Source organism: Chelon labrosus (genome assembly GCF_963514085.1).
Source record: "Chelon labrosus genome assembly, chromosome: 9".
Taxonomy (NCBI): Eukaryota; Metazoa; Chordata; class Actinopteri; order Mugiliformes; family Mugilidae; genus Chelon; species Chelon labrosus.
In genome coordinates this window covers 12,473,560-12,492,909 of record NC_140359.1, presented here as the reverse complement: position 1 = coordinate 12,492,909, position 19,350 = coordinate 12,473,560, and the positions used below count along the sequence as shown (strand labels likewise).

At 41.4% G+C, this 19,350-nt stretch overlaps 2 protein-coding genes across 5 annotated transcripts; both read right to left on the bottom strand.

Moving 5' to 3' along the window:
- Positions 1-810: 810 nt before the first annotated feature.
- On the bottom strand, positions 811-15,178 carry skic3 (SKI3 subunit of superkiller complex). Of its 4 annotated transcripts, XM_084551309.1 has the most exons (41): positions 15,139-15,178; positions 14,630-14,719; positions 14,372-14,515; positions 14,087-14,178; positions 13,908-13,983; positions 13,665-13,811; positions 13,318-13,416; positions 13,104-13,212; positions 12,831-12,971; positions 12,616-12,714; positions 12,071-12,195; positions 11,841-11,927; positions 11,646-11,749; positions 11,385-11,511; positions 11,009-11,188; positions 10,758-10,882; positions 10,419-10,669; positions 10,206-10,308; positions 9,907-10,089; positions 9,629-9,779; positions 9,468-9,546; positions 8,792-8,853; positions 8,656-8,712; positions 8,496-8,564; positions 8,245-8,319; positions 7,850-7,991; positions 7,645-7,738; positions 7,464-7,541; positions 7,240-7,364; positions 7,044-7,167; positions 6,688-6,912; positions 6,290-6,362; positions 6,078-6,131; positions 5,728-5,839; positions 5,254-5,382; positions 5,051-5,175; positions 4,791-4,955; positions 3,876-4,028; positions 3,255-3,385; positions 2,458-2,587; positions 811-2,324 (listed from the first exon to the last, which is right to left on the bottom strand). In XM_084551309.1, exons 2-41 carry the CDS (start codon positions 14,717-14,719, stop codon positions 2,244-2,246), a joined length of 4,716 nt encoding a protein of 1,571 aa, XP_084407435.1. In that variant the 5' UTR covers positions 15,139-15,178; the 3' UTR covers positions 811-2,243. The 4 variants fall into 4 exon arrangements, with proteins under 4 accessions (XP_084407435.1, XP_084407433.1, XP_084407434.1 ...); XM_084551307.1 differs by having other exon boundaries at positions 811-2,587; XM_084551308.1 differs by lacking the exons at positions 14,630-14,719; positions 15,139-15,178 and having other exon boundaries at positions 811-2,587; positions 14,372-14,603.
- On the bottom strand, positions 15,171-18,958 carry arsk (arylsulfatase family, member K). The gene is made up of 8 exons (XM_084551311.1): positions 18,668-18,958; positions 18,418-18,547; positions 18,162-18,321; positions 17,623-17,905; positions 17,336-17,507; positions 16,387-16,611; positions 15,983-16,198; positions 15,171-15,874 (listed from the first exon to the last, which is right to left on the bottom strand). Exons 1-8 carry the CDS (start codon positions 18,773-18,775, stop codon positions 15,600-15,602), a joined length of 1,569 nt encoding a protein of 522 aa, XP_084407437.1. The 5' UTR covers positions 18,776-18,958; the 3' UTR covers positions 15,171-15,599.
- Positions 18,959-19,350: the final 392 nt, after the last annotated feature.

The following is a 19,350-nucleotide window of genomic DNA, read 5'->3' as shown; positions in this document are numbered from 1 at the left end:
ACTTGGATGTGTGGTGGAACGTCAAACAAGTCCAGTTGCCCAAGGCCGGATTAACCATATGGGCAACTGGGCAATTGCCCAGGGGCCCACGACCTCTAAAGGGCCCAGGGCAGTGAGTACTGTAATTTATTCTGTATTTTGCCAGATTATGGTGATCCTGGGGTCGTGATGATGGGGCCCTTGAATATTGCTGCCCAGGGTACAGTGAAGTGTTAATCTGGCCCTGCAGTTGCCTTTGTTTTAGTTTCGTTTTTGGATATTCATCTTTATACAATTTATGTCTTAGTCGAGTCAGGTTCAAGCATTTAAATATTTAAAGTAGTTAATGAGCATACTGTGTGTGTAATATACATAACCAGCAAAATGTTGAGAAAAATCTGGAGATGTTTGAGTCTGTGAGGATTGGTGAATAAACTCCTCCGCAACAAGATGAGAGGTTTGCCAGATTAGACTGTAAGAAGGTTGAAATAAGAGCTACAATTTACTGAATGAATGGGAGTCTATACGTTCAGCTTTTATAATGAGAAGCTTCTCGTTGAATATATATGTACAATAGACGTACATATATATATTATAATATATGTAAATATATGGGGTCTTTATGAAGAAAAAAAAACAACAATTGGCTCGTACGGGGATCGAATCCGCGACCTTGGCGTTGGCACCACGCTCTAAGAGAAAGTGAAAGCTGTTACCCCTACGGAGAACAAACCGAGATCCACTTCTAAGGGTAAGTTAAAGTTCGTTAATTTTAAATAATAAACGACCTTAAAGGACATAAAGTATGTAGGTACTACACTCCAGGTTAAAAGACTTTGACGCTCACAGCAGGTGAGGAGAAGTTTCTTAAAGTTCGTCGTTTACTTACTTTGAGTACAAGGCTAAATGATTTCAGGAAGTTCAGTTTACCACAGCCATTTTCCCAAGTGTATTTTATAACACGAATAGTCTATATCTTATATGACGTTTAAGTTTTTAGACTTCAATATGTGACGAAATGTTTTAAACCCCCTTTTGCTTGTGCCAACTTTTAACCACAGACACAAAATGCAGTCATATAACAACATTTCTGTGTTGCTGCTGTGTCTCAGGTCTGAACACTGTCCTCATTGAAGCACCATGTCAGTGCAGTTCTTAGGCTGGGAGGTGACCTACGATGATGCTTCTAAGCTGGGGGCCGACCAGGTGCCCAAAGATCGGGGTGTCTACACCATGTACCACGGAACCGCTGTTGCCCATGCACGTCGGATCATTGCCAATGGCTTTCAGCAGTCATCAGGCGGCATGCTGGGAAAGGGCGTATACGTCAGTCGTGATAAGAAAAAGGCGCTGCGTTATCCTTTGAACTGGAACGACTCAGACCGTGTGGTACTAGAGTTGCGTGTGCGCGTTGGCCGCGTCAAACGCATCGACACTGACAACCATCCTATGCAGTACACATGGAGCGCGCAGGGCTACGACACTGCCTGGGTGCCCCCTAAATGTGGCATGAAAGCTGTGCCAAGCGGCCTGGAAGAGGATTGTGTGTTTGACCCCAACAGAGTGAAGGTTGTGGGCATTGCAAGTGCACCAAACGCCGCCATACAGACAGAGCTTCAACAGCTTATGGCTAACAGTGCCAGCCAAGGAGCAGGTGCTGCTGCGCAAGTGTGTTCACTGTGCAAGCAAACGGAGAACCAAGGTTCTCCACACATCAAGCAACAATGCTGGGGCTGTGGGCAAAACATCTGCGCTCTTATGACCAAGCATTTGTGTAGTGGTAACGCTTAAGTAGTTGTAGTTGGGAAAGTTAACTTAAGTGTAGCTATAAAAATAAAACTTTTCTCTTCTTTCCACTACAAAACAAAAACAAAAAATGAAATGGTGCATTACTGAATTGTTGTTGGCACTTTGACAATGATTTATGCTACAGTTCCACATCATCATATGTTAAGTTTATGTGCAATCAAGAGTCCGTCTTTGAGCAAAACACCTTTATTTCAGCTGTAGTGTGGTGATGATTACACTGTTAAAATTAATTTTGATATTTGTTATGACTTTAAGCTGCCGTTTTCTTGAATACTGTAAAAACCAAACAATCATGTGAAGCCAATACAGCTATGATATCAGACCCATAATGTCCAGGATGATAAGAATTTATATTGAGCCATAAGAACCAGAAAAGCTGAATTAGCGGTGGTGTGGTTTCCTGTGGATAAACCTGCTAAGCTACATGATTTCATAATTCCGTTGCATTAGATAATTCATGACGAAGTAGAGGCAAGCAGGGAATGAAACTCGAGCAGTCTTTGATCCTTATTCACTTCGGCTTGTTGCAAAAGGACCTGCAAAAAGATGAGAAGCTGTGTTTACAATCAAAGCTGTGATGGAGTCAGATAAGCAATGGGGAAGTAAGAACACAACAGTTAAATGTTCCAATTTTGTGCCAGTGTAGTTACGAGGCAGCTGTGTGCTCACATTCATGAGTTCCTGGTCGTTTTTGGCATGCAAGTGTCTGAGGAGGTACCAGCTGGCCACCTGCACCACTGTCACTGGGAAGTCCCGAGAAGGAACGTATACCAACTTCTCCAGCAAACGTCTGGTTTCCCTGCAGAACACATAAGACAGACATATAGTAGGTATAACATGACTGTACACATTGCTCTTAAAAAAATATTGGATGCCTGCTGACCTGCTTTGTCATCTAGATGCAAGTATCTTGTACCAGTGTTCCACCTGAAATTACATTGTGTTTCTATTGTTTCTGTGATTAAAGCCTATCAGTGTCCATGGCTGTCCTGTTTTTCATCAGTATTTACTGATTTATTGCACCAAAAGAAAAAAAGTAAAACTTGTCTCAAGTATGAAAATGGTCTATGATAATGGGGAATCGCTTAACAGAGAGGAGTTTCTGCAGCAGTTTTCAAGGAATTCGGCCAGATTGGCACATTTGTTCTCTAGTGCTCTCTGATGAACGTACTGTAGCACTCTAATTAAGTGTCCTGGCAGGCTGGTGAGGTAGTGACACAACAGTGTTTTAACAAGACAGGATAATTTCGCTTTTCCAACAGTACCAACATTTTCTAAAGACGATGGAAGTATGAATCAGGAGTTTTAAATTTCTTATGATTAAGTTAATCCCTATAAATGATAAATTGCACGTGTCAGTGTAATACCATCATTTGCATATGTTTGTAGAACAGCCTCGCACATGTCCAACGTGCCAGTGCATTTGCATCCTTCCTCCTGCAATGGAAACAATGAGAAGCACTGACCTAGCAGCCATCTTGGTCACAAACTGGAGCAGGGCCTGGAAAAGGAGGGCCATAGGAGATGAGCCCAGCTTCAAAACTTCAGTAGTAGCTTCTAGCACCAGGTTCTTCCAGTCGTTTCCTGGGACACCCGCCTTAGAAGTTAAGACACACAAGGTTCAGAATAAAAATAGGGCGGAGAATTCATCTACAAGAGACAGTTTTATTCATCTACAAAATGTTTAAGACATTAATAATACTATAATACTAAACTATATTGTTTGTTAAAGATGTGTTACGTGATAGAAAAGAGTAAGGGCTGTATTCAAAATGAGATCAGTTAGCTAAATGTCAAATAAGAAAGAACTGCTTTTAAGAATTGTATGTACATATATACATGATTTATTGTCCCGTGAACAATAAACTAAAAACCACATCCACGCCAGCAAAGGCATCTCCAGTTTTTAGTTTTCATTTCTAACAATCCATCATTAAATTAAAACAACTCCAGTCCTTATCATTAAAATATTACTTCTGGTGCAAAAGAAAGACAGAGCTCCTATCATCACAAGGTATTTTTCATATGTCCAAAATGTTCTCATTGTGGTCACAGTCTTTTTTTATTAGCTGTAAGCAGGAACTCACCATACAAGGTCCAAGAGCTAGCAGGGCTAGTCTGAGCAGGCTGGCTACCTGGCAGCTGTGCACACCAAGCTGCGAGGCTAACTGCAGACTCTGTCTGTACGCCATGACTGCCTGAACCAGCAGGCCCTGGCTACGATACACCTCGGCCAGCCACTGAGTGAAGGAGAGAATGAGAGCAGTCGGTCAGGTAAAGATGATCTGGAGTGGACTGGTAAATGTTCAGAAGGAAAACATGACATGTAAACCAAAAGTACTGTTTCAAAATGCTAATATCTTCAGGTACTGACTTGTTACTTCTAAATGCAGTAGTCTTATTATAGAACAATATTGTCAAATAATACTGACTTTATTTTAATGAAGCCAATGAAGTCAGATGTCTATTTTATTATGTGCAGCAGAAATGAACAACAATGCTATATTATTTTATCTGCAAAGAAATGGCATGGACAGTTATTTGCTGCCATTACATAACATTTTTTTTTACTTCAATAAGGCCTCTTTCAACCCACATTTATTCCATGACATCTGTAGTCATAGCTACAACCTGCACATATGTTCAAGACTTTTCTGCTGCTTCTCTTAAGGCTAATAGCAGCAGTTTCACGTTAAGTGCAGCGGTCTGAGGTCTCAAGCGAGGTACAGAAATGGTCTTCATTAGACCAGCGTCTCAGTGGAAGCAAGAGAAAATAACAGGGGTGAAAAGGAAAAAAGCACCTTATCATTTCAGTACAACATGACCTCAGCATTTAAAGTTGCTTGGGTTGGCTGGTTTTGCTACATTTATATATCTGTGAGAACAGTGTTAATAAAGTTTTGTCCTGTAAGCAAAATGAAGTTTGAAATGTGAGAGTAACAGCTATTAATTTTAGTACAAATCAGTTACGTAGTCATTTAATTGATGGAGTATTCACTTACGTGCCATGCCCCCAGGTTGGTGGGGTTCATTATCACAGCGTTGCTGAGCTGCTCAAGCACAGCGTCTGGGAGGACAGTACCACCTTTAGGCATAAGGAGGCGCTGACACTGCACTTGTCTCAGTGACAGCATCACTGCTGGGTGTTCGGGGGACACATTCAGCACCTGGGAGAGGAAGAGAAATGACAGTATTTCTCTGATAATCTTGAGGATGTGTGTGTGCTGTGTGAAGCCAGCGCGTGTGTGTGTTCATTCTCCACCTGTGTGCAGAGGGCCTCTGCTTGCTCCAGCTGTCCCTCCAGCATGAGACCACTCACTGCCTGTTGCAGCACCCAGGCTTCCAGAGACTGGGCGAGAGGGCGCTCTATCTCCTCCACATTACGCACTGGAAAACATACAAGTGTTACATACAATTATGCACTCAAACGCACATGAAACGGGACAAGCAGACCGGCGGACATACCTTTCTCAGAAACCACTGACATGAGGATTTGCTCCAGCCCTCGTCTGCGAGGAGCAGAACCAGAAAGGTAACAGCAAGTGTTTTCAGTGTGACAGGCAGCCATTAACCCGGCCCAAGCAGCTGGATCATCTAAAGTAGAGAGTGGAATGAAGACTCAGATATGAGATACACACATACAGGCATCTCAGACAGCAATGTTCTCAGTGAAGTTAGTGTAATGTCTGTGAAGGTTCTCAAACATCCCAGGTCATGGCATATCCCAAAAACAAGCTGAAACAAGGGAGACTGGACTTGCAGGACTAACGTTACATAATAATTCTCACAGTGGGGCCTCATACATACAATCCACCAGAATACAAAATTAATATTCAGGTACTGGTGTTTCTCTACCATCTTAATTTTCAGTTTTAAATTATGGCGTTATTTCGTATATTAGGTGGCTTAATGAATTCATGTTTGTGTTTTTATGTTTACCAGGACAAAGAACCACAGCTCTCTGCATAGTCTTCAGAGCATTCCTGTGACTGTCCTCTCCAGAGTGTCTCCCATTTGCCAGCTGGTTCACTCCACTGTACAACAGCGCCCTCTGCAGTCACAAGTTAAATCATTTTGATGTGCAAGCACTGTGGTCAGATACTAAGGTTTCAGTTAAAGGTTTCCTTAATTGAAATATCTACAATTTAAAATAAATCTATAATGTTCAACAGACTAAATACATTCATAAAGAGTATGGCAACAGGTAAATGAATACACGTCAGACAGTTAACACAGCAGACAAAGACAAACACATCTCCGTATTAACAAGATCATATAGTCACAGTTACCTTTCCTTGGGTCATACTGGAGAGACATGCAACATGACCAGCCATTGCACCGCCCTGTAATACACAGCAGCCAAAACCATGAACCAAAGTAATAACCACTGTCCAGCAGTAAAACAGCATGAGTGTATGAGACTGCTCAGGAAAATGTGTGTGAGGACACTAGATCCCCTGGGTTTGTGTTTGGTTATGTTTGTACAAATAAAAAAGCTTACATTAGCCTTTCTGGGGTAATACTGTGGTACCACTCTGGACAGAAGGGCCCACAGGGATGGGTTTCCAGGATTTCTGGAAAAAAATAAGACAAAAAAATAAGCCAGATGAAGACTCATTACATCTATCACATCTTAGGACACAGTGCGGGGAAGTGTTGTGCTTGTTCATAATTCAAAGGGGCAGAGGAAGAAGCTCAGCTTGCATTCATCATTCTAGTGAAGAAAAGTCTAACTTTTGGGAGCTATGCTATTGATGTTGCCAAAGACTTCACAGAGTCAATTTATGAAATCTGCTACAAACAAAACATAGAATAAAATGTGTTTCAGTGTCAAATATGCATTAGGAAAATTGTAGGATACAGTTCATCCGTAAGGTACAATTTATACGAGCAGTATACCTGTGAACAGCTCTGGAAACCTCTCTTTGAACCGCACTGTAGTTGCCCTGGAGGGCGAGCAATGAGCAAGTGAGTAGACATCGCTGCTCCACAACGCTCCCAGAGGGCGAACCTTGCTTTAGCAGCTCCGTCAGGGCAGCAGCTGCTAGTGTAGCGTCACCGCGGACCAATCCCAGTGCACACAAACACACCAGAGACTCTGGGATTGGTTCCTTTAACATTGAGCTGCGGATGCGGACAGACAGACAGAATAATCAAATGGTGTTGGGATTAACGAATTAACGAATGGTCAGGAAACATCCATCAGTCAGATAATTTATCAAAAAAATGTACAAACGGGTACGGACCACACTCACCATTTGAACAGAAGAGTCTTGGCTGAGTCCAGGTTTCCCTGTCGGTGCTGCAGCAGGGCCAGAGCTGTCAATATATAAGCCTTCTCCTTCTCACTGGAGGCTACAGCCAAGGCACGTTCATAGGCTGTAACACACACAACAGTTCATTTAGTGTCACTCTCGCATGTTAACACATGTGCAATCTCCCAATCCTTACCGCTGGTGCTTTCTGGGAAGAGTCCTGCCCTGCAGTAGGCCAGAGCTAGCCCAACCAGGTCACTGAGCTCCTGCAGTGGAGTGGAATTATAAGCATGGACAGCCTCCTCCCAGTTGCCAGAGGTGCTGTAAAAGACAATGGAAAATACACATAGTGAAGTTTGTGGTACTTGATAAATACTTTCAAAGATGGTTTAAGCGCATGATGAGGAGACAGCTGGTTACCACAAAGACCGGCCATAGCTGCCCAGACAAAAAGCCAGCACTTCTGAAGAGGACATGGACTGCAGCAGTTCAACAGCTCTGAGGAACGATAATAATGTACTTAATTGTGAACATCTTTTGACTCAGTATACTGCCTCATCTATCAGCCAGAAGAGTCTGTCAGTATAGTTAAGCTTAATACCTCTGGTAAGCTTGTAAGGCCTGTCTCTTCAGCTGCAGATGCTCATTCAGGTAGCCCAGCATAATGAAGGCATCTGGGTCAGACTGGATCCTCTCTGAGGGGGATGCAAAAAAAAGAAACTTCACATTGCACAGCATCCATCTCTACCACATGAAAGCCAATGCATCTGCGGATTTGCACGTGAGAACACAAACAGACGCTGTACCTGTGTACTTGCTGAGCGCCACCTGAGCAGCAGAGATGGCATTCATTTGCAAAATGTTGTAGCGGTACAGTTCAGAGTCTCTGTTGCTCTTATCCAGCAGGGTGGAACAAACCCAGAAGGCGTAACCTTTCACTCCTTCCGTCTGATGTTAGAGAAATTGGAATGAAGATGAAGAGAAAGGCGGGGGACGTAAAGTCTGACAAACCAAGCAAAACCTTCTGCTATCTTATGTGTTACATCACGTGATCATCACTAATTCTTTACTAGTAGAAGAAAAAGGTTTACAACGGAAAACCTAGCAGAGTGGCTAAGACAGGTGAAGCAAAGGTTGTTATTATCCAGCTAATGAGTGGGTGTTATAATAGCAACCCCAGTGGTTCTGGGAGGTTACCCACATGTGTGCTGAGTTCAGTGGTGTGCCTGAAAAGATCCATGGTGTCGTAGCTTCCCACGCTTTCTGCTATCAATGCCTGTTGGGGAGACAAAAGGATAAGACTATAATTTATACAGAGAAAGACAAAGAGGTCAAAAAAGTCACAGTGATGGGCCAGCACTTTTAGTCTAACCAAACATTATGTCATAGTGAATTCCCTCCATATGGGGGCATTTACAACATTGTCTTAAAGTGCCGTGAAGTGACGGGTACCTGTCCGATCCAGCAGTTGACATAAAGTGGTTCCAAGGACTGAGCAATCTTGAAGGCCTCGTGTGCAAGCTAAGACAACAAGTCCACACTTTAACAAAGAAAATGCCAGGCAGTGATGATAGATCAAAAAAAAAGATAAAAGGAAGGTGATTTCACATACCTCTATATTTTCCTTCTTCAAATACAGGGTACCAAGGTTTGTCCAGGCAACAACGTTCTGTCATAGAAAATCAAAAAGGCATTCGTGTATTTTCTAAAAACACCATTCAACACTAGAATACATGTGCTGTACATACATTTGGCTCCACTTGAATGGATTTGATGAAGCAATGCTGAGCTAGAGCATAGTTCTCAAGACCTGATGAGACAGAAAAGGCGTCAAGACAGAGATTTGTATTACTACATGAATTAATACAGAGAAAAAGTCATATTTACTCACAAATCTATGTATGTTTTATCTATGTATGATTATTTAGCACTGAAGCTAACACTACAACAATTCACATATTTCTCATGCATCCAATTCAGTTTATAAATACTAGTAGCCATACTATTGCTACTACTACCTGTATTTGTATGTGTACAACATTATCAGAAGATTAATGTAATTATTATTTCTGGTAGACAGTGCTAGACATGAGTTTGTTTATCAGGAGCGTCTGAATGATTAAAACCATTAAGACTAAATAAAATGTTGCTGTAATGACTGTGGGCGACTTGAATAAATTAGAATTGAATTCTGCATTTTTCAATTATTTGTCTTTCTGGTTTACTTTTGATGGCATATATGAACTACCAAAACTATGTAATGTCATTAAGGCTGATTCTATGATAGCTGCAACATGTCCCAAACTGTAGCTCTTTGTACTAAGACAGTAGGTCACATGTTTTTTTTTTTAATTTCTAAGGGCAAAGGGTTTTCTAAGGGTTTGAGAACATACAATTACAGCAACTGCAGACACAAGTTGTTACCTTTATTCATGGAAATAACTCCCAGGGCATTCCAGTGACTATGGTTTCCACTGTCCATCATTATAGCCTTTTTCAAGCACTGAGAAAAAAAAAGAGACTCTTAAAGTTTAACTTTTGGGAACAAACTATATAAAAGTACTGTGTATGATTCTCTGAATTACCTGCTGCGCCTTCTCTAAGAGCAGAGATGGGGAGTTCTGGTCTCCCTCTTTAAGGCAGGGTAGGCTACTGGCCTGGTGGTAATAGTTCAGTCCCAGGTCACACCATAGGCTAGAGACCTCAGGCATTAGCTTTAAAGCACGAGCGTAGCAACTGTAGGAGAAACATGTGCAGACAAGGCATCGAATTCATTGTGTATTATTGTTATTCAAAGTCAGCTGGGTCTCGTAAATGTATGAGTTGACAGAGCAGCAATGATACCGTCTGACACTGGTATTACCTTTCACCAACTTTGAGCGTCTGGGTCTGGTTCAGCATGTGGCTCTGTGTGTTGGGCTCTAAACCAGCCAGTAAGGCAGGCACCAGAACCAGAGCTCTGTTTGGAGACACAATGCTAACTGCAGTGCAAGCATCTCCCAGCAACTTCCACAGACAAGACAGGTCTGGTCGCAGCTGTGCAGCTCTGAAGAGCAAAACAATGTGAAAGGATAGATAGAAGAAATTGAAAATGTTTAAGTGTCTGTAAGAAAAATGATGAGTTTAAATTAAGGTTTGCCAGAATAAATATCTAGTTATTACCTGAAGAGGTTCTGTATGGCTTGCTGAATGAGGTCGATGGCTCTTCCGTCTCTGCAGTCCTCCATTAAACTTTTTGCCAAAGACAGCTGGCACTCCCCAAGACCTGACCAATAGACCATATAAATCTAATTATATATCAGATTTTGGAATATACAAACACAGTATTATATCAAATGATGTACAAGTTTAGAGTGCGCTGAAACAACACCCTACCTTTTAGTGCAGGAACGTAGTCCTGCTGTGCTGTGATCTGCAGGTACTCTGCAACTGCCTCTTTGAACTTGCCCAGAGTCTGTTTGATAGCAGCAGCCTGGTAGACACTGTAGATGGAGCTAGGTTGGAGCTGATGAGCCTTACCAAAGGCTTTCAGAGCAGCTGTGAAGCTCCGGCGGTTTAGGTAGGCCTCACCTAAACACTCCCAACACACCCAGTCCTCGGGGTCTGCTCGCAGAGCAGCTTGCAGACTATAAACAAAAATGTAAGAATCACTAATGCTTAAACACTTAAAACCTTAAATACCAAGTCATTAAATTCACTGTCACAGATTCTTACTCAGCTATGGCTTGTTGATGTTCTCCGACTTTCAGGTAGTACAGGCCTCGTCTCATCCAGGCCCATTTAGCTGAGCCTGGAGTGGCTTTCTCTGTCACTGACTGGAGTATTGCTAAGGCGGTGTCCTGTAGAATTTATTGCAGAGCAAAGGAAAAAGAGAGGCACTTGTAAGGAAACTATAAAACTATATTGCCAAAAAAGTTCCTAGCACTCTCACAATTTTATCTTTTTTGGCCAATGAGATCACTCACCATATCCCCCTGCCTCATGCTAATATCTACTGAGGCAGCTCCGGACTCAGCATCGTCACTGTCCAGCTGAAAGGCCTTCTTGTAGCAGCCTTGTGCGCGGCCATAATCGTTTGCCACATCCCGATAGTAGTGGCCAAGGTAGCGGAAAGCACAGCCCATGTGTGGATCCAACTTTGCAGCCTGAAAAGCACACAATTGAAACAAAGATGTCATTCACCTTGAGCAGAAAAAGATACTGTGACATCAACAAGTCCATCAACACTAATATTTCATGGACTGGACCGTCAATACTTGAGAGTTTTCATTTATTTGATACAGACAGAATACAGTCCTCCTTGTCTATCACATATTCAAAAATTTCAATAACTAGACTGACCTTAAGAAATTGTGTGTGAGCTTTGCTCCGGTCTTTACGGGTCTCTTCTCCCATGTCCCAGTAGAGTTGTCCAAGCAGGAAATAATACTCTGCACAGTCTGGGCTTTGGCTGGCAGCCTTCAAGAAACTACACCAAAGCAGTACAAGAAAATACTAATTAAATGTGGAGAACTTATTAATACAAATAGGACTCTTTGATGCAAGTTTCAGATAGAAGAATGCCACAGTTAACATGCAGATAAAAAGAGACACAGTCTTTACCTCTGTTCTGCCAACTGCTGCTGGCCTTCAGCTAGGTGAGCCAGTCCCCTCAGTAACAATCCTTGGGCCAGGTTTGGGTTGGAGGCCACAAGCTCTGATGACACCTAGGAAAGACATAATAGTTAGACACACATTCATCTCATGATCATAATTTAAGGGAAATTGAACTAATTCAGTGACTAAGAGGTTTTCTACCTTAAGCGCTTGATCAATCTCTCCCTTGTTAAGATATGCACGTCCTTTAAGAGCAAATAAAAGTGGGTCTTTTCCAGCTTCAGGAATCTAAAAAGAAAAACAAGCATAGTTGTGTCATTTCCTTTCATAGCCTGTAGTACTACACACACACACACAAACAATCTGTCTTTAAAACAGTAAAATATCTCCAGGCTAAATCCACAAAAAACACTTGAACTTTCATCAAGTACCTGTGTGAATGTCTCCAAAGCCTGGTCAGCCGCCTGCTCTCCTCCACTTCTCACTAAAGCCTCCAGCTTCAGTCTAAGCAGTTTGACCCTCAGCTCCTTGTCCCCAGGAACACAGTCCTTCAAACCTAATAGAAAAAGACACACACCCGAGTTAAGTATCTTTTAAGGACTAAACAGAGCTGCACTTTGCAATGAGTGGTTAACATCCTTGTTAATTTGTTATTCTTTTCATGAAGTCTTGGTCTCACTGGACATATTTCTCTGGATCAGTGACTCATTACCTGAAAAATGGCAATGATATACACCCACTGGCCACATCATTAGGTACACTTGTAAAAACAAATGCATTACAATGGAACAGTCCTGCACTAAATCTCCCTTTATGATTGTGGTAATGTCACCAAAAAGGTGGTAGAAAAACAGTACGATTTCAGAGGGTGCAGTTTGTGTTGCTGTAACACTACACTGAAATAAACACAAAAGTGTTTCTGTTATTTGTGAGCCTAAAAAAAGTGGCTGGTGAGTGTATATCAAGTTAAACATACCTTGGGAGCATGATGTAGCACTGTCAGAGTATTTCTGGATTTTGAACTGAGCTTCAGCCAGACTGTACCATCCGGTAGTTGAGCTTGTTTTCTTCAGTCCTAATGAAACAGAAATAAACCGATCACAGGCACTTCCTACAAAAACTCTAAATCACAGAACTTAATCATCACATCTACAGTATATCTCAGTATTATTTGGTAATGTGGAAACTGACCTTGTGAAAGGTCCTTGATGGCTTCTTGATACCTCCCTTCTTGCAGCGCTTTGGTGCCCAGACCCAAGTGACCCAAACCACTGTTTGAGTTCAGATCCAGGAGCCGGGAAAAAAAGCTAACTGTGCTATCACTCAAATTTCCTTCAAATGAAAATATAACATGTATTAGGTTGACTCTATGATTTACAACATGTACACAAAAAACACATATATGTTCTTTATGCTGTATATACTATGACTTTAGACTTCATGGACAAGACAACAGTGTCTTACCTGTTTTGAGGTAGTGACAACAAAGGACCTCAAGAGGATAACTTTGACTGGGGTAGAGGGACAGCATGGACTGGCATGCCACTTCCAGTTTGTTTTTTTCTTCTGGCAACTGCAGATGATTTAAAAAAGAACTTATATATATTTACATTAACATTTTCTAATCGTTCTTGAATTTTTGTGATGGTAAGACAGGCACAAAAGAGAGTAAACTTACCGTAGAAAGACATTTAATATAGTCAGCTGAGACCTTCCGGTGCTCCTCTCCTGGTATAGGGTCCATGAGAACCATGGCCTTCTCAAATGCTGTGATTAACTGATGAACATAAACAAACATGCAACAGATATATGAGAGAAAACAAATACTATTTTTATCAGTCATTAGGGAAAACTGAAGCTTGTGACTTCCACTAGGTAAAACAAACCCGCTAGGAGTCCTGGTTACTTCAGAGGATCAGATAAGGGGATGCAATCTTATGCGTTGCCAAGTGTTTGCACAAAGAGACAAACACATAATGTTTGACTTTGAATAACAATAATACATAACTTTTAGAGAAGTCTTACATGCTGTTGAATTTCGTTGTCATGCTCTTCTTCATTAAGGCAGTCTGAGAGGAGTTGGGTCATCTGTTGCAGCAGCTGCACTAACTCCTTCTTATCCACAGCTTCTTCTTCCTTTAGCTGAATTAGCTGCATCCAAACCTTTGCCAACTGTCCGCACAAACATAAATGCATTCAAATGTGTGACATAGAACACAAAACACTCTAATTTCACTCGTCTTGGCCACATGCTTTTAAACAACATACCTTTACATGTTCTCTGTCAGACTGATAAATATCTGACAGCTTTTTGATCACCTCGTAACATTTGTTTTTGTCTGAGCTGTGAACGGAGAACATAACATACACGAATAAGCGTCAAAACTACAAATTACTTTCAGATATTTTGTGAAACATGTCCTGATACAGATGTTTCCACAGCATACCTTGCGTACAGCTCAACGAGCTTCTGATAGACATTGGGCAGCTCAGCTTTGAAATCCCATTGATCAGTCTTGTCATAAAGATTTGCCAAGCCCTAAAAGAAAAAAACAACAACACATTACTGACATGGTGCATTTACTAGCCTTGGGCAGCCTTTTTTTTTTTTTAAAGAATTGTGCTAACTTTTAGTGACACCCAGTCCAGCCGATTATTACCATTATGAGAAAATGTGTATTATTATCTCAAGACATTCATTGGGTAGTGTAAAATATATTTTTGCACCTTACCTGCCACGCTAGCAGCTGCTCAGGCTCCAGCTCCACTGCCTTCTTATATGCCGTCTGTGACTGATCTGGTTGCTCCAGTTCACTGGCAGCCAAGCCGATGAACACCCAGGCATTATAATTATTCTTCTCAAGTTTCAAAACAGTCTGAAAAACACAGAATAGAGAAAAGTCAACAATAGCTGCCATCTCATTCCTGAAAAGAGGTGTATGTAAACGCCTCACTTTTCTGAGGGTGTCTTTTGGTGTGAGACAGCTCACCTTGCAGTGTTTCAGAGCCTCTTTAAACTCTTTGTTTTTAATGGCTTCTCTGGCACTTTTCAGTGCAGCTTTCACTTCTTTATTAGACATCTTGAAGGGAGACAACAAAGAATTATGTAAAAAATAACACTGTCATGCCACCAAGCAATTAAAAAACAAACAAAAAAACAAACAAAAGCTAGATGGATTTGCAAACTACCACGTATGGCTTTATTTACGCTACTTTTTCTGACATACGACAAACATGTTTTTGCGATGCAGAACCCGCGTATAGTTGTTTTACCAAACCTGACAACTGACTTCTAGCTTACTACACTGACTGTTAGCAGTGTTTGCTAGCTAGCCTTCATTGGAATTTAGCATTAGCTGTTAGCTTGTGAGGCCCTTACACTGTACACATTGGAATGAGAACCAGTTTTAAACCATGATATACACTTAATAAGCTGCTTGTTCAATTTGCTGAGTTAAAAGCAACCCTGAAAATGAATATAAAAGCAGGGGCCACCTACTGTTTGCGTTAACAACTTGAGCTGAACTTCCTGGATGACACGGAAGTGAAAGAGAAGCAACGCGCCTCCAAATTTTCAAAATAAAAGTAGTTGCCGTTAGGTCCACTTGAAGGAATGCAGATTATACATACGATCTTTATTCAGGCTCTGAATAGAAAATTACATTTCGGACGACAAACAAACAAAGTCAAAAGTCTTTTTATTGAATTGAAAAACGGATAATGAATGAAGTTTTGAGCGCTTCACAAAGACAGCAAAGTCACTCCAATAAAGTGCTGAAAGGACAAAGTGCGAATCTGTTGGGACATTAAAAAAGATCCATCAACATAACCATTACAATAAATATCATGAAGAGCCGCAGAGCCCATCAATGGCTCTCTTAATGTCAGTAAAATTCCAGCTCAGGCTCATTAAGAGAAACACTTCAAGTTGATAAATACCTCATTATACCCATAAATGTATCACAGAGAGTCAAAGAGCCAATTGTCAATAGCTCTCTCATTGGCTAATACATCCTTTTGGAAATCCACATGCCACCTGAGGTTAGCAATGACCTCGCTGTAGTTTCTCCCCAAACTATGGCGCCATGCAGCAAAGGATTTTTTATTGTAGAGATGGACAGCTGTAGACACTTTTGGATAGTCTACAATGCTGCGTAATAGCTTGTCTAGATGCGCCTGCACATCTGGGTATCTGAAAATCACGTTGCGAAGTTCATCCTTGTCCAGCCTAAGGTCTGCAAAAGAGGAACAGAGGAAACAAATAACACAAGCTCAATCCTGGTATTATTCCTCAAGGAAAAGGACACAAGGAGTAGTCAGAGCGTCTGAAGTTCAGGACTCACCGAAAAGTTGTGGAGGGACACTCAGGCCATCCGTATAGGCGATGTATTTCCACCGACCACTTCTCAGCATGTATGTAGAGGCATTCACATTACAACCATGATATTCACTCAATACCCAGTCTGGATGTTGCTTCTTAGGGAAAGCATTGGATGTGGATAGCAGAGGAAGGAGGGAGTGGCCACTGAGATTACCTTCAGCTGTAATACCAGCCATGTCTGCAAAACAATCAAATGCATTCAAATTAAAAGATGCTTTTAATTGGTTGCTTTTACAAACAGTAGTTGGGCAGTTTAAATCCTTCTACATCTGAACAGCATTTAGACCTATCTTTGAAGATTAAGGATCCTTAATTGGCTTTCTAAACCTAGACCTAATAGATCTACACAAGTATGTTTCTCCTTACCCAGCACCGTGGGATAGAGATCAACCAAAGACACAAGCTGGTTGACCTGCACGCCAGACTTCAGGCCAGGCCCCATGATGAGCAGGGGAACATGGGAGCTGCCTTCAAACATTGACATCTTATAGAACTGCCGGTGCTCCATGGCTAACTCTCCGTGGTCAGCGGTAAAAATAACAACCGTGTTGTTAAGCAGGCCAGTCTCTCTCAGGGCTGAAAGGACCTGGCCTGGTGAGACAGGTGCGGAAGACACAGAGTAAGCCCCCAGTTTGCACTTAATTCAATAGACAGACATTCAAACAGTAGTAAAAGGACAAAGTGGTGGCAGCAAACTGGATTCTGAGAGCTCTAAATGGGAAACACTCTATAATTATTAATGTACCTTTAATACTTTAACATGTTAAGTAAATTTCAGTGAGAAAGTGAATAAAGAAACTCCAATTAAAATGCAACAGTATTTTTTCTCTTCCTGATGCTCAGGGTGGAGTTGAAGACAGTGTGTGAAATGTCACTGCACAGATCACTGTGATAAGACACAAAGGAAATACCTCCTACTCGTGCCATTTTCATTTTTTGTTCTTGAAAAAAAATCTACTTTTTTTTTTAAAAAGGTTTCCTGAGTAAGTACCAGCTAAGAGATGCCAATATAATCTGCACTAAGTTGAAATATTAGTAGTACTAATATGCCATGCCATATGGAGAGGCCTGAGGGAGACACCACTCTCTTTAACTGTCTTTTCTAAAATTTAATTTTAAAAAAGGCAAACAGGCAACAGACTGCAAGATCAGTGGGGTGGCAGACATGCGGGTAACTGATCTTTGCATGTTTGGCCTGCATTTTAGCTATGTCACCATGACAGTTTATCTAACCACAAGCCATCTTTGTGGCCATCTTATCTTCGATTCCTTCTAGATGAGACCAGCCTCTAGCGAATTACTGCTGTCGACTAACCCAGCATCGCATCTGCTTCAGCACACATGGCGTAATAGAAGGCCCGAATGCTTTTGACTTCCTCCTCAGTGAAAACACCACTGCAGTTTTTGGTGACGGTGGAGTAGTAGTCCACGGGGTGCATGGCCGCCATAGGCAACCATTTGGGAACAGAGACGAGATCAGAGGACACCTGCGTGTGTGAAAAAAGTGAAATTAAAATGTTGGGAAACACAGAGAGAGAGAGAGAGAGAGAGAGAGAAAAAGAGAATTCATGAAAAAGAAAATTAGGAATAGAAAAAGCGTGCCTTTGTTAGCCAGTATGGTGAAGTACGGAAGGTGGATCCTCCCGCAGTGGGCCCCAGGGATTCAGTTCTGTATGGGTGAGGTAAATTGAGGCCAAGATAAAGAGCGAAGGGCCGGTGTGAGGTTGCAGCCGTCTGATGGATCCACTGTGTAGCCATATCTGTGTTTTTCCAGTCTTTTGTCATGATCCTAACAGTTGACATGTTGCCAACCAGTTGAGAAACGGGCCGGCCCTCTTGGCTCAGGAGGAACTGCACGTCTCGTGTCCATGCCTCAACTCGATTGCTGCAGTGGATGTGCGAAAATAGGATGTGGAAAGAAACATGTAAAAACAAGCTTACAAAAAGGCATTTCAAACTGTTCTGGAAAAAGCTGCACACACCAACACTCACTGCTTATTACTCATACAGTCAGTTACTAAGAATTACTCTCTGTATACATGTCTCTATCTTGATCTTAGTTTGGTGAACAGAAATAAGGAGTTGTATTATCTGAGACTTTACAGACATGCTTATCCACATTTCTGACAGCGTCTGCCTACCTGACAGAGTGACTCCCTGACGTATAATCCCGCTTGCCCATCATCTTGGTTTGATATCCACTCTTCTGCAGCAAATCCATCCATGTGGTTGCATTCGAATCCAAGCACTTGTAGTTGTTCCACGACTGAGTGAGGTGAACAAACTGGCCACTCCACATTGCTGAGAACAGGGATTAAACTGTTGTAAACACAATATGCAGCGTCTCTACAGTTGCAATTTTAAGAGAAATGCCAAGTGAAGGAGGCGGTCACTTACCTGCCCTTGAAGGGCAGCAGATGGGTGAGTTGGTGTAAGCATTAAGAAAAGTTGAGCCGAGTTGCCTGAGGTAGTTTATGTATGGCAGCTCTACAACTTTGCTACCAGGATCAAAGGTCAATCTGCCATCCTTAAAAGAGACACAGAAAAGAAAAAAATATGATCTCTGCCTGGTCTCGTTAACAAAAGTCATAGCTATGGCAGCACTTATTATCCAGTAATAAAGTATAGTAACTTAAGTCATACTTACAAATGCATCGCTCATCACCACCACAATGTTGGGTTTGGTTACATTTTGGCAAAGACTTTGTCCACAGTTTTGGACAAGGTAAATAAAAAACAACACTAATATATTCATGACAGATGAATCAGACGAACTGCTGGCGCGACTACAGGAGACATTTGTTGGAAATAGTTGCGATTCATCAGCTCAGACGCGAACAAACGCTCAGCTTCGCCAGAGAGTGTGATCAGTCATAAACTTCCTGGTTAAGCTTTCAAAATAAGAGTTTTGAAATTACGTTTACCAGATGCATGGAAATAAAATATCGTTTTATATGTGCAGAACAGATGATAGCCTACTGATGATACTAAAAAGTGAAAAACAAAAAAAAAAAAAAAAAAAAAAACTTCATAGAGACACGTAAATTAAGATCCCATTTTCGACATGTAATGACAAAGATAATCCACTAGGAGGCAGCATTTATCTACGGTTCAAAGAACATTCACAACATAATTAATTAATTTATTTATTTTTTCGGTTGGAACTGCAGCGACCATACTGTCCTACAGGTTTCACAAAGATGTATGTCCGTATGTTTCTAGGCAACTAAATATTAACTCTTCTTTCCATGTAATTGTTATATGAAATAGCATCGTGTGTAATAATAACTGATGCGGTTTCTAATAACAGTGTGTAGCATTAAATATAAT

Bases quoted from the DNA above. Each gene is read 5' to 3' on its own strand.
- skic3 (XM_084551307.1), bottom strand. From the start codon at position 14,719: ATGTCTAATAAAGAAGTGAAAGCTGCACTGAAAAGTGCCAGAGAAGCC. The intron at 12,715-12,830 runs GTCAGTTTCCAC...CTGTTTCATTAG, and splicing joins CATCAAGGACCTTTCACAAG to GACTGAAGAAAACAAGCTCA. The intron at 2,588-3,254 runs GTCAGTGCTTCT...TGTGTTCTGCAG, and splicing joins GTGACCAAGATGGCTGCTAG to GGAAACCAGACGTTTGCTGG.
- arsk (XM_084551311.1), bottom strand. From the start codon at position 18,775: ATGAATATATTAGTGTTGTTTTTTATTTACCTTGTCCAAAACTGTGGA. The intron at 17,906-18,161 runs GTAGGCAGACGC...CATCCACTGCAG, and splicing joins TCAGGGAGTCACTCTGTCAG to CAATCGAGTTGAGGCATGGA. The intron at 17,508-17,622 runs GCACGCTTTTTC...TCACACACGCAG, and splicing joins CACCATACTGGCTAACAAAG to GTGTCCTCTGATCTCGTCTC.